Source organism: Sorex fumeus, unplaced genomic scaffold (genome assembly GCF_029834395.1).
Source record: "Sorex fumeus unplaced genomic scaffold, SorFum_2.1 ptg000047l, whole genome shotgun sequence".
NCBI lineage: Eukaryota > Metazoa > Chordata > Mammalia > Eulipotyphla > Soricidae > Sorex > Sorex fumeus.
The window spans coordinates 43,420,575-43,435,360 of NW_026606104.1; the positions used below are offsets into that span (position 1 = coordinate 43,420,575).

The 14,786-nt window shown below is 43.9% G+C and overlaps 1 protein-coding gene across 1 annotated transcript in view; it reads left to right on the top strand.

Annotated features, from left to right (window-relative positions):
- The window catches only part of WDTC1 (WD and tetratricopeptide repeats 1), a 65,283-nt gene that overhangs the window by 17,739 nt on the left and 32,758 nt on the right, over positions 1–14,786 (top strand). The window contains exons 2-3 of the mRNA XM_056123001.1: positions 4,052–4,199; positions 6,613–6,696. Of these exons, the coding sequence (XP_055978976.1) occupies positions 4,152–4,199; positions 6,613–6,696 (132 nt within the window). The 5' untranslated portion in view covers positions 4,052–4,151. The remainder of the gene's footprint in view (positions 1–4,051; positions 4,200–6,612; positions 6,697–14,786) is intronic.

Below are 14,786 nucleotides of genomic sequence, written 5' to 3' on the forward strand. Positions count from 1 at the left end.
TCTCCCTTAATCTCTCTCTCCCCCTCCCTCTCTCAAAAAAATCTGAGTTATTTATTCGTTTTTATTGAATCACAGTGAGATACATACACCTCTCTTTTTTTTAAGGCACTACTGCTAGCTGTACTTGGAGGGCCTGGAGACACTCTGGTTGATTTTAGATGGTGTAGACTTGATGGTTCAAGGTTCACATTCATAATGCTCTCAGGAGTACTCGAGCTCTTACACAATCTCGGCATGTACTCTGACACGTGAGCTCTCTTCCCAGACCCACACAAGCTTTTTCAGCCTATCTTCCTCTTGTTGTTTTCTGTCCTCAGAGGAACTCCCCCAAGTCACTCAATTTGAAAGTCATCTTTTCAGAGAAACCCCTCTGTATCAGTGATTTGTAGCTGATGACGAATATTAGAAAAATTCACGAGATATAGGAGGGCCACAAAACAAGACTCATAGCGGCATCTCTTTTACACAGATGACCCAGGTTCTAGGTCAGAACCTGGGAGTGATCTGGTTGCAAAGTCAGGAGTAAGCCTTGGGCATAGTCAGGTGTGCCCCTCAACCCCTTCCCCCAAATAGTTGGAACAGGGAAAGCTGGGAATAGGCAAATATTATTCATGAGGGGTCAGAGTGATAGTACAGTGGGTAGGGCACCTGCCTTGCACACTGCAGACCCGAGTTCAATTCCCAGCATTCCATATGGTCCCCTGAGCCTGCTAGGAGCGATCCCTCAGCACAGAACCAGGAGTAAACCCTGAGTACCACCAGGTGTGGCCCCCAGACGAAACAAAACAAAAAAATATTCTCAGTGTCCATGGGGATACTGCTGCCACTACCACATACTCAGTTTATACCACTGCTATCCTGAACCTCAATGACCAGTGTCACCCCTTGCCGCCAGCTTAGTCTCTCCATAATGCTCTGATTCTTTCATCAAAGTGTCCCAGTAAAAGCCAGAGATTGTCTAGTTCAATACTTTAAAGCTGAGGATCATATGGGCCCCCAGGATATTCAAGTTCGGTGGGGGGAGGGGGTTAGGCACAGGTGAAAATCTCATAGATTTTCACAAGACCACCTCCTTAAACCAGTAAGAGGAGCCATAGAAGGGAGCAAGGTTGGAAGGGGCCATGCACGGTTGGAAAGATGAAGAACCCAGGCCTAGGGGGTATAACCTGGACCATATACAATACTGTATCTGTGGGGGAGCCCCCTGAGGAGGATGTTAGTCTCCACTATTCTCCTTTCATGCTGGGGTTCTTTCTTCTCCCCCCAGTCTCATTAAAAGGGGAATTCTCAAATGCTGAGCCACCAGAAAATTCTACAAATTCTTCATCTCTGATCTCAAGCTAAAAGTAGCTCATTAATCACTCTCAGATCAGCTTGTTTGAGTTATGTGATTCAGTGACTGCCCAATAAAGAATCTCACCTGGGTTTGGGTGATATTTGTATTGTAAACTACATGAAAATAGGAAAGCAAGTGAAGTTCAAAGAATTAATTTAGTGGGGGCTGGAGTGATAGCACAGCGGTTAGGGCATTTGCCTTGCACGAGGCCGACCTGGGTTCAATTCCCAGCATCCCGTATGGTTCCCTGAGCACCGCCAGGAATGATTCCTGTGCATTGCCAGGTGTGACCCAAAAAGCAAGGAAGAAAAAAAAAAAACTAAAAAAAATTTTTAAAATAAAAAAAAAGTTTAAAAAAAGAATTAATTTACTTAAAATGGGGCCAGAGGGCCACATTTCAACGTTGGTTCAATCCCTGGTTCAAAACCAATCTCCTGCATCCCATATGTTTTCACAGAGTGTTGCCAGGAGTAATTCCTCAATGCAGAGCCAGGAGTAACACCTGAGCATTGCCGTGTGTGGCCCCCAAACCAAAAAATAATAAGAAGAATAAAAGAGAGGAAGCAAGGTCTTTATCGAAGTAACAGAACTGATCTTACTACTATTACTGTTTTGTTTTGGTTTTTGGTCCACATCTGCCAGTACTCAGGAACTCTTATGAGGGGCTTGGGGAACCATATGTGGTGCTGAGGATCGAATGCCGATTGACTACTTGCAAGTATCTTACCCACTGTACCATTCCTTTGGCCACTTAGTAATATACCCATCTTCTTAGGTATCCTTTCAGTTATAATTATTCCTCTATATTCTTGGTAATTGTGACAGAAATTTCTATTGTTTCAATGGTCAGAATTTTCTGACCATTATATCACAAAACATTCCATGCCAGTCAGTGTTTCACTTATGTCAGTTTGTTCAAATTCACCTTTTTTGAAACATGCACTCTACATCCACATCCTTAGCTCAAATTCTTATTTTGTTACTGTTTTGGGGTCACACCCAACAGTGCTTGGGAGTGCTCCCAGTTCAGCGCTCAGGGGATCATGCCATGCCAGAGAGCAAACTGAGGACTCCCTAAAGGAAAGCCTGTGCTCTGCATGTGCTCCTTGCCCAAATTCATATTTTTTCACTTGATAGCCAGAGCCCCCTGTGGAAAAGCCATCATGAAATTGTAGTTGTTTCTGGCTTGGCATCCCTGAATGTTCTTGGTGCCACAGGTTTTATCATTTTAAATAGTGCTTGATATCAACGTCCATATCTCCCTGGCAATCTTCACTCAGTTGCAATGCTAGATGGCTTCTACATTATGGGAAGGTTTTGCACTTTTGAGATACTATGATCCCCAAATGAATGGAGGCATAAGCCACAAAGAACTTGAACAGATTGAAACATAACAAGGCAGTAAGTTTTTTTGTTGTTCTACTATGCTGTCTATAATAACATTGTTTATAATTAGTTCCTTGTTAAGTGACAAAGGAAAGTCTGAGTATCACAGATCAGGTGGATAAGATATGATTTCAGGAGGCTATGTTAGTGATCTGCAGGAGGCCAGCTGATGGAAAACCATGGGCAGAAAATCTCAAAGTGCCCTTGACGGTCTTGCTGTGAGTTTCAGAGGCTTGATAGGAAGACCACCTGGTAGGCCCTGGAAGCTGTCATCACAGCACAAAAGGTGTCATAGGGAAGAGAGATTTGACGTTCTGTGTGGTTCCAGAGATAGAATCAGAACTGAAAGGTAGAAACTGGGGCTGGAGAGATCTAACAGCGGGTAGGACTCTTGCCTTCATGCAGCCAACCCAGGTTTGATCCCTGGCACCTCATCTGGTCCCCCCAAGCTCGCCAGGAGTAAGCCCTGAGCATCACAGGGTGTGACTCAAAATTCTACAAAAAAAAAAAAAAAGAAAGAAAGAAAAGGCAGAACTTTCTTTTTAAACTTATTGATTTGGGAGTGGGAGAGATAGTACAGTGAATGAAGTGCTTGCCTTGCATGCAGCCAACCTGGGTTCAATCTTTGGCATCCCTTATGATCCTCCAAGCCCAACAGGAGTGATCCCAGAGTACAGAGCTATAAGTAGCCTCTGACCACTGTCTGGTGTGACTCAAAAACGAAACAGCAAACCAAAAACTTTACTGATTTGGGCAGGGCTTAAACCAATTCAGGTTCATTCCTAGCACTGTGCTTAGTCCCCATATCACTAAAAATACTTACTGATTTGGGGGCTGGGCATTTGGCTGAGTGGTAGTGAGTTTAAAAAACTCAATAGAGGTGTGAGGTCCAGTTCTTTGGGCACCACATGTTTCCTGAGCACGGAGCCAGGAATAGCCCCCGAGCACAACTGGTGTGAACCAAGCAGCCCTCCCCTCAAAGTCCCAGGCTATTTGTATGATGCTAAACAAGTGAAATGGCCTCTTCCTTGATGTGTGCTGTGTCTTAACTTTTAGAATATGCTTCCTTCTTCCTATGCACTCATATTCATTGCCCTTCCATATTCTGATGAAGCCATAACCACTTCCTGGACTGTGAGTCATTGTCTCTGCCCCCAGCCCCCAGCCCATTCCACAGGTTCTTCAGCTCTGCCAGGAGCAGGGCCAGCCCATCCTGTCATTAATCACATGCAACAGCCATTTCACTGGGAGGATTCATGGACTATGGAATCAGGGCTCTGAAGCTACCTTATTCTACCCACTAAGGTTTGATATTTCTCCCCATCCCAGGTAATTAAATGTGTGTCTTGTGGACCTGGGCTTGGCTGGAATGCTCAAGGTTCCTGAAGCTCCTTCTATAGCTTCCTTCTGTTGACCTCACTAAGAGAAGATGGCAAAAGTCAACATAACGAGAGACCTCATCCATAGGCAGATCAAGGTAAGGAGTTAGACCTCTGCGCTGGAGCAGGAGGTTCTTTCCTCCCCCCAGATTCACTTTACAGTGGAAGGAACTTGGTCCAGGGCAAGCACCTTACCCACCTTTCCAACCCAAATATGACAACATTTACTCTTGCTTTTTCCCAGTATATTGTTATAGTTTGACAACTTTGTAATTATGTATTTCTATGATTATCTAATCTCTGCCAAGTATAGTGCAAGCTCCTGCAGGCCAGTTTCTTGTCATGAAATCTAGGGTCAATGATTTTGCTTCAAGTTATAGCTAATTAGTGGCAGAACTAAAGTCAGTCTCTCTTTTTCTGTGTGGGGAAAGGGGACCATACTTGGCTGTGCTCAGAGGCTACTTCTGCCTCCGCACTCAGGAATTACTCCTGGTAGTGTTCAGGGGACCATATAGGATGCCGGGAATCGAACACAGTCTGCCACATGCAAGGCAAATGCCCTCCACGCTGTACTTTCTCTCCAGCCCTAAAGTCACTATATCTTTTTTTTTTCCTTTTTGGGTCACACCCGGCGATGCACAGGGGTTACTCCTAGCTCTGCACTCAGGAGTTAATCCTGGCAGTGCTCAGGGGACCATATGGGATGCTGGGAATCGAACCCAGGTCGGCCTGTGTGCAAGACAAACACCCTACCCACTGTGCTGTCTCTCTAGGCCCAAGTCACTATGTCTTGACTCCTATTTTCTTTTATGTAAGAACATAGAATTCATGGAGACGTATGTCCAAGGCCCTTGTACCCCTTGTACCCAGGCTTCTGAGATTAATAGAGGCTGGTGAGGGAAATCAGTTTGGATTGCATGTGCGTGCATATCTGGACCAGGGTGGTGAGGAGGTGGGATGAAGGTATGCACAGTACTTGTGTGTTTGGAGAAGGCTTCTGAAGAAGAAAATGGAGCTGCTTCATTTTTTGCTCCAGCTACAAAGTTGCACATATATAATTACCAAAACTTGTACCTGCTCTCTGCAATTTGTCCATAGAAAACACTGATACTGTGAGAAGCAGGAATGATGACACTCGCGTTTATTTAACAAAGTAGCCCAGGCTTTTTAAGGGGACACCTTTGATAAAGGAGCACAGGACTTTAATGCTAGAGATTTAACCAAAGCATGATGTTTCAATAATAAGAATCCTAAGTAAGAACTTAATCTTGTCACTGCTCTAATTAACTACCTATAAAACTTTGGTTATTTTTCCTCCAGTGCCTTAGTTTCCTGTTGTTAAATGATAATGTTGCCTGCAGATTGATATAAACCTGAAAAAAAAAAGAGAAAATTCTTAACAAGTTAAATGCTTTAAAAATTATAATTAAAAAATATTTTAAAGGGTTGAGGAAGTTTGACAGACTGGAGCACAGGCTTTGCATGCAGGAGGCCTGTAATGCAGGATCCCCCAGCATTACGTGATCTCCTCAGTGTTGTCGAGAGTGACCCTGAGCACTGTGCTGGGAGAAGTCCTCTAAGGACACAATGGGAATAGCTCCCAAGCACAAACACGTGTGGCCCGAAAACTTAAAATAAATAATTTTAATATGATAAATTTGCTCGAGGTAAAGGCCCTCCCGTTGATCGTCGATTTGCTCGAGCGGGCCCAGTAACGTCTCCATTGGAGATTTTGTTGTTACTGTGTCTGGCATATCGAATACTCTCGGTAGCTTGCCGGGCTCTCCGAGAGGAGCGGAGGAATCGAACTCGGGTCGGCCATGTTGGCCGCTTGTAAGGCGAACGCCCTACCCGCTGTGCTATCGCTCCAGCCCATAGTAAATGCCTATGTTTACCATAAAGGAGGATTGAGAGAGTGTCTTTACATGAGCCATGTGTGTGATGTATATTTTCCCCCTGCATCCCTAATTTTTTTTGGAATCTTGTTCATTTGAGGATTTGGGTTTTTAGGTTTTTGTTTTTGTTTTGGGACCACATATCGTAGTGCTCAGGGGACCATACACAGTGCTGGCAAGCAAACTGGGATCAGCTGCGTGCCGGTGAATCGCTTTACCTGCTGTACTGTCTCTCCAGATCCCATTTGTGGGTTTTTATTATTTTGTCTCATAAAGCCTAATAAAACCATAGAGTTGGAGGGACCATACAAGTTTTTTAATCATTAATCCCCCGCAACATGTGTCCTAAAGATGATGCCCACCTTTCCAACCCAAATATGGCAACATTTACTATTTCTTTTTTCCAGTATATTTTTGCAGTTTGACAACTTTGTAATTAATTACATATTTCTATAATTATCTAATCTCTACCAAGTATAGTGCAAGCTTCTGCAGGCCAATTTTTTGTCATTATTTCTAACTCCTGTGGCATGCAGCATAATGCTGTCTATATAATAGGCATATTGTAAAGTAACACTGAATCAAGTCAATGAAGCTCATTTGTTCTGTCCTCTAGGAACAGGGTGCCCTGAGCTTTGAACGGCGCTACCATGTCACTGACCCCTTTATCCGGCGGCTGGGCCTAGAAGCAGAGCTGCAGGTAAGAAGAGACCAGAATGCCGCTAGCTAGATGCACATGGCTGGCTCTCTATTCTCTGCTTTCAGAGAATCCTCTAGGCCATTACTTAAGGCATAAACAAGTTTTTTTTCTGCAGGTCATTCCTGAAGGTTACCTCTCTCAGCTATGCCTCCTTCCAACCTATTTCTCCTGTTTGGTAACTTTTTGCAGAGTAGACTGAGATGCTTTTGTTTGTTTTCCCAAGGCCTGGATACCAAGAACAAAATGATGTTAAGGCACACTGTTTCAGGTTGCACTACCCTAAGGGCAAAATGAAAGGGAACTGGATTGGACATTCTGAGTTTGGAAACCTGTTGGATAGCTTTGGACATGTCAGCAGTTGATATTACTAATCAAGAGAAAACTCTGACTATAGAAAGAAGTCTGGAGACTCTTAATGCCTATGGAGCTTTAGGCAAAAGGTTCCAAGGACTAGCTCTGAGATGCTCAGTTTTTTTTTATTTAATTTTATTTATTTTCATAAAGTTGCTCACAATAATGGAGTACATTAAATATTCCGACACCAGTTCCACCACTATTACTAAACCTTCCAACCACCATTTTGAATTTTCCCACCACCACTCAAACCGGCTGAAAAGGCAAATAGATAAATTTATTTTGTATTGCTTGTTATGAATAGCATAAGATGTCACACGGCTGCTCTTGTGGCTGCCTGCCCCTGGAATTCTAAGCTTTTAGATAATCAGGGTCTGAAGAAATCTCTGCAGCGAGCTGCTCAGTTCCAAGATTTCTTTTGTGTCTCTGGATCATGGCCATTAAGGAGCTCAAATAGCAGCCTGAGGCACTTCATGGGCAAGACCTCCAGGGCCCCATAGGGACATGGAGATGAGAAGATCCCACCCATCCCCTATTCCTTGAGGCCTAGTGTTTGCTGTCACTGCTCCTGCGTATCTGGACTTCTCATTGGGTTCTGGAAGTTGGTGGCCACAGGGATTCCTAGGGAGCAAATGAATGGAAAACACCTGCTCCTGTCTGAGGCACTCTGATTAAATTGGCCTGGTGCAAAGTCCAGAGGCATCTCTGCAATGAGCTGCTCAGTTCCGAAATTCTTTTTTTTGTTGTTTGTTTGTTTGTTTGTTTGTTTTTTGCTTTTTGGGTCACACCCGGTGATGCACAGGGGTTACTCCTGGCTCTGCACTCAGGAATTACTCCCGGCAGTGCTCAGGGGACCATATGGGATGCTGGGAATCGAACCCGAGTCGGCCACGTGCAAGGCAAACATCCTACCCGATGTGCTATCACTCCAGCCCCTCGAAATTCTTTTGTGTGTCTGATGCTCAGTTTTTAGAAGTTGAATACAAGCAATGGATATAAAACAGTTGACCAAGAAAGAGTAGTCATGAGGCAGAAAGAAGAAAACCAGGAAAGTGTAGAGGCCAGGTAATGAAAATTTTACAGAAAGGTTTGATCAGTTTTGCTCAGTGCTTCTGAGTATAAGGCTGAGGACAGAACAATGACTGCCGTCTGGGTCAGGGGATGGGAATAAGACACTAGATTGAAGGAAATAAAGAGTGAGTGGTATGAGGAAGTGGCAGTAGCAAAAGTGTGAGACTCTCTGCAAAGGAGATGGAAATTCATGCATACATGTATGTATTTCAACAGTGATGGAAAGTATTTGTTTAAAAATTTCCTCACACATGAATGGAAAGTTAGAATGTTAAGCAGTTTAAAAGTTCAAACTTAAAAGATAATTTTCTTGGCTTACTCTTCAGGCCTGTGTTCTCCCCTAAACACATATTTAGCTTGCTTGTCTCTGTGTTTCTTTGCTTGCTTACTTCCACTCTGGAGAATCCTGTGTTCTCTCTCAAATATGTACTTTTCCCTTTGTCTCTCCTCACATCTTTCTAAGTTTGTTTCAATATAAAGTTCTGATTCACACACACACACACACACACACACACACACACACACACACACACAATCAAATACTCTTCTCTTGTCTCTAAATCTGCTCTTCACCTCTTTCTTCAGCTCAGTACTCTGATTTCACAGGTTCACCAAGGGTCTCTCTTCTAGCTTCTTAATGGCTTTCACCAATAGGAAGTCATTTCAAAATATTGGAGAAAGAATGACTTTTTTTTATTCCCCTCATTTTCTTATTGGTCATTAAAAATTTTTTCTTGTTTTGAGGGCCACTTTGTGGGATATTCCTAGATCTGTGCTCAAGAGTGACCCCTGGCATGCTTATGGGACCCTATGTAGTTTGGGGGGGATTTGAATCAGGATTGCAGCTGACAAGTCACATGCAAGGCAAGCACCTTACTTCCTGTACTATTCTTCTGACCACTTTAATTTTGTTGGGGTTTTCCCCCTAGCTATATTACTGAGTATGGCAACTTTAAAAAACTATTTACAAAGGAAGATGAGAAATGGGCAGGAGTTAGAGAGGGCTTTGAGATCAGAGGAAGAATTTGTATAAGTAGAAAGAAATACTAGACCATGTTTATATGTTGGTGAGAGGGGAAGGCATTGCTGATATTGGAAAAAGAATAACTGAAGAAGCAGATTTCTGAGGAATGCTGAAAGGGATGAGATTCAGAGTTGGAGTGAAGAGCATGACTTTGACTAAAGCAAAGACATTTCTTTGTTTGTTTTTTTTTTTTTTTGGTTTTTTTTTTTTGCGGGGGGCGGGTAGCTTACCCAGGAGTGTTCATAACTTAACTCCTGGCTCTGTGGAGTGCCAGGGATTGAACCTGAGTCATCCATGTGTAACTCAAGTGCCCTACTATAGCTCTGGCCCTAAAAGCAAAGACACTTCTATCATTCTTATAGTGAATAGTGGGTCTGGAATGAGGAAGAAGATAAAAACCAAAGTTAGGACTGGAGGATGTCTCTGTGGGCTGGAGTGCATGCTTTGCATGTGGAAGACCTGAGTTCAATCCCCAGCACATGGCACCCCAAGTACCACCAAGAGTGACCCCCCCACACACACATGCTTGTACCCCACAGCACCAGTGGGTATCACCCTCAAACAAAATAGATCTTAATAATGCTCAAAATGTATTCTATAGATCCCTAGAAATTGCCACAACCTTTTCATGAATATACATGAGATCAAAACTGCTTTTACAGGGGCTGGAGCGATAGCACAGCAGGTAGGGCATTTGCCTTGCATGCAGCCAACCCGGGTTCGATTCCCAGCATCCCATATGGTCCCCTGAGCACTGCCAGGAGTAATTCCTTAGTGCATGAGCCAGGAGTAACCCCTGTGCATTGCCGGGTGTGACCTCCCCCCCCCAAAAAAACACTGCTTTTACAGGACCAGAGTGATTGCATAATGATAGTATAGTATAGATAGTATAGACCTTTCACACGGCTAATTTAGGTTCAATCCCCAGCACCCCAGATAATCCCCTGAGCCCTGCAAGAATGATCCATGGGTGCAGAGCCAGGAATAAGCCAAGAATAAGTCCAGAATACTGCCAAGAGTGCACCTTATTCCCCCCCACCCCCCAAAAAAAAAAGGCCAAAAGTTGCTTTTATAATCTAAATATTTGCCAAATGTTTTATTTTTTATTTTTATAAAGTTATTCACAATAATTTATTATATTTGATATTCCAACACCAATCCCACCACCGTTACACTTTCCCACCGCCATTTTTTTTTAATTTACCACCACTACCCAAACCTGCCCCAAAGGCAGATGCTAAATAATTTATTTTGTATTGCTTGTCATGAATAACCAACTAAAAAAGGTCCAAAAAGGTTTCCTTAGAGATGTGAAAATTCTTGTATCTCATCTTGGAGCCATTGAGACCCTGTATAGGAGATCACTAACATGTTGTTACATGTTAGTACAAAGTAAAGTAAAAGGTCCTCCCATTGATCATCGATTTGCTCGAACGGGCCCAGTAACGTCACCACTGGAGACTTTGTTGTTACTGTGTCTGGCATATCGAATACGTCATGGGTGGCTTGCCAGGCTCTGCCGTGCGGGCGAGACGCTCTTGGTAGCTTGCCAGGCTCTCCAAGAGGGGCGGAGGAATCGAACTCGGGTCGGCCATGTTGGCTGCGTGCATGTGTATATAAATATAATGTATTTTTTAAAAAATTTTTTTATCAAGATTGGTTGCCTTCTACCTTACATCCCATCAAATGTGGTGTAGAGTGTGAGTTGTCGCTCCGGGATTCTAAAATTTTAAATAGGTGCCAGAGGTGGAGTTAAACTTTTAACTGGATGGTGATTTGGGGGTCCGGAGGCATCTCTGCAGCGTGTTGCTCTCTTCCAAGATTTATTTGTGAATCTCTGAACCAAGACCGTTAATGAGCTTAGATGGTGCCAAAAGGCAGTTCGTGGGCGTGACTGCCAGGAAGCCAGGAGTACAGGGAAATGGGAGGAGGGGACCCATTCCTGACTTTTTTGTGAGCCTGGAGATTTCAGTCACAGAACCCACAAGCCTGGTTTTTTCAGTAGACTCATTTTCATGCATGAGGGGCTCGTCCCGAGCCTGTGAAGATCAACGGTAAAGCACAGCAATGATTGGGTTCTCTGGAAGTTTGTGACTGCCTGGATTCTGCTGGGTTAGGGAGAGGGACATACCTGCCCCTCGCCCCCCCAAGGTCCCCAGATGAAGTCAGCCTGGTGTGGGGTGAGAGGACATCTCTGTAGGGTGTTGCTGTCTTTCAGGATTTATTTGTAAGTTTGTTTGCCAATTTTTTTTTTAATTTTTAAAGAAAGAGAAAACCTGGGGACATTGGTGGTGTGAAATGTACACTGGTAAAGGGACAGGTATTGGAATATTATGACCGAAACCCAATCATGAGCAACTTTATTTAAAAATAATAATAAAAAAAATTTAAATTAAAAAAACATTTAGTAAAACTGTCTCCATAGCACAAATCAAGGCTGGTAATAACAAACTGTCATTGAATAAAATTGTCACCTTCTACATATATAGTGACCTTAAAATGCTATTGATGTGAAGCAGTAAAAATGACCAGTTTTGCTAAATTTTAGCCTTAAAGTAGCACTGTAGCACTGCCCTCCTGTTGTTCATAGATTTGCTCGAGCGGACACCAGTAACGTCTCCATTGTGAGACTTGTTACTGTTTTTGACATATCGAATCAGCCATGGGGAGCTTGCCAGGCCTAAAGGCCTTAATAATCTGTTTGATGAGAAAGTAGCCATAATGTGCTGCTGTTACATACTGAAGTATGTTTTAAGGAAAACCACTTGTAGAATTATAATAGCTCAACTAGTTGACTTTTTTTTAATGAAGCATCGTCTGGAGGACTGACTATGAAAACTGGTTAGTCATGTGTGAGTGTTTTAGCAGATATTTTCTGAAAAATAAGTGAGGGGTCAGGTATGTTGCTTAGCTCAGTGGAAGAGCATCTGTCTTACATGTATGAGGCTGCAAGGTTGTTTTGGGGGGGTTTGTTTGTTTTTGTTTTGGGTCCACACCTGGCAGTGCTCAGGGATCACTCCTGGCAGACTCAGAGGACCATATGGGATGCTAGGGATCAAACCTGGATCAGCTGCATGCATGCAAGTCAGGCACCCTACTTGCTGTTTTATCTCTCCACCCCTATGAGGCTGCAGGTTTCATCCTTGGCACCAGAATACCAAAGAAACGTTTGCGGGGGGGGGGGGGGGGGGGTGCGCGGCGGGATTGATTAAAAATAAATGAAGTGGGCTGTGATTTCAGGAAAAATGCTGACAGTATTTGTTGCCAAGAACTTTTAAATTAGGGTTCTGGGTAGGGAAGAATTTAGGCAAACGTATTTCCCACCTGAGCTGGATAGCTTCCCGGGACTTTAAAACATTTTTGATGTGACCTTTGGTGACATATCAAGAAATGTCAGCACTGATCGGGGGATCACTTGGCCTAAACGCACCTGCTTTGCAAGTCGGACGGTGAGTCTCATCCCTAGTACCACCCCAGCGTGTCTCCTGTCTGAAGTGTCTCCAGCAGCTGCAGCAACGTGCACTGTGGTGCGGAATCAAATCTTCACTGCATCACTTCTTTGACCTGGAGGTTTGAATAGATGATAGTTAATGCCTCTTCCCTCCCCTCACCTTTCTTTTTTGTGGCTCTTGATACTCACTTGGGGACAGGTCATTTTTTTAAATAGGAATAAACTCTGTGTTTATTTTTGGTTTTGTGACCATACCGTGGTGCTCAGGGGTAATCTGCAGTTCAGTGCTGAGGAACCATGTGGTACCAACATCACATTGGGGCCTCCTGCATGAAAGAATATTTTTTGTCTGTGGAATCTCCCAAGCTGTAATCAGAAGGCCTGAGGCCACTCCCAGTAACTCTTATACGAGAGGCTCAGTGTGAGGGCCTGAGGATGCCATGCTGCTGGCCCTGCAGTGCTCAGGGTCCTCCAGAGCCGTACCTGCCTCTGTTTGGAGGCCTCCAAGGCCGTGACCAGCAGTGCTCAGAGGATCTGTTGTGCTGGAGATTGAACCAGGCGTGGCCATACCTAGCATTCACCTTAAGCCTCGGCCCCTTTGGCCTAAAGTTTGCCTTTTACCCTTAATGCTTACATGTCTTTAGTTGTTAGTACATGCTGGAGACAGTTGAACCCCAGCACTTCCTGTCAGCAAAGGTACTGGGACTGTGCTCAGTGCCTGTAGGCAGCACCGGGTGTCAAACTCATGGCCCATGCTTACACTGCAGACACTTTTAGCCATGAGCACCTCCCCTGGGTCCACTAAATAATAGATTTTTATTTAGTATCTGACTGTTAAACCCCTCTCATTTTTATTAATTTTAGTTTGGGGACCACACCCTGCAGTGCTCCAGACTGCTCACAGCACAGTGTTTAAGGTACCATGCCAGGGATGGATCATGACTCAGGTTCCCACATGCACAGTATGCACGCTGCACCTCAGGTCATCCATTACTGTTTTTTGGAGAGGAGGAACCACACCCAGCAGTGCTCAGGGCTCTATCCTGCATTCAGGGATCATTCCTGTTGGGCTCAAGGGGCCATTTGGGGTGCCAGAGATCAAACCTGGGTCGACCAAGTGCAAGACAAACACCCTACCCCTTGTATTGTCACTCCAACCCTCTTATTTATTATTAGGTAAACATGCGGCCGACCCGGCCAACCCAGGTTTGATTCCTCTGCCCCTCTCGGAGAGCCTGGCAAGCTACTGAGAATATCTCGCCCGCACAGCAAAGCCTGGCAAGCTCCCCATGACATATTTGATATGCCAAACACAGTAACAAGTGTCACAATGGAGATGTTACTGGGCCCACTCAAACAAATCAATGAACAATGGGAGGACAATGACAATGACAGTGACTCTTATGGTTCTCATTTTAAAGATTTAAAAGATCATATTTGCACTTTTTACCCCAACTGTTTAATTAACTTCATTGAAATCAACTAATATAATCAGTTCAAGTTCTTTCTAGGAAAACCTTATTCATAAAATTCTCACCTTTCCTCACAATATTCACAGTCACAGTCACGGTCCTCCCATTGTTCATCGATTTGCTCGAGCGGGCCCAGTAACATTGTGAGACTTGTTACTGTGTTTGGCATATCGAATACATCACGGGTAGCTTGCCAGGCTTTGCCATGGGGGTGAGATACTCTTGGTAGCTTGCCAGGCTCTCCGAGAGGGGCGGAGGAATTGAACTCGGGTCGGCCATGTTGGCTGTGTGTAAGGCAAACACTCTACCCACTGTGCTATCGCTCTAGCCTTCACAATATTAGCCTAGCATATTTTACCTAACTTTTTAAATTTAAAAGCATATTCTCTGGAGTGGCACCAGGTATGATTACAGGCACTACAACAATGACAATAATAAAATTAAAATATACATCATGAGGGGCTGGAGAGGTTATACAACAGGTAGGGTACTTGCCTTGCACACAGACAACCAGGTTCAATATCCAGCACCACCCATGATCACCAAGTCCCATCAGGAGTGAGTCCTGAGAGCAGAGCAAAGAATAAGCCCTGAGCACCATCAGATGAGTCTCAAATACTAAAAAAGTATAGATATATATCTATATTGTCATGATTTTATCATGTCATTGCATATATTTCTAATTATCACAGCGGGTAGGGTGTTCGCCTTACAAGCG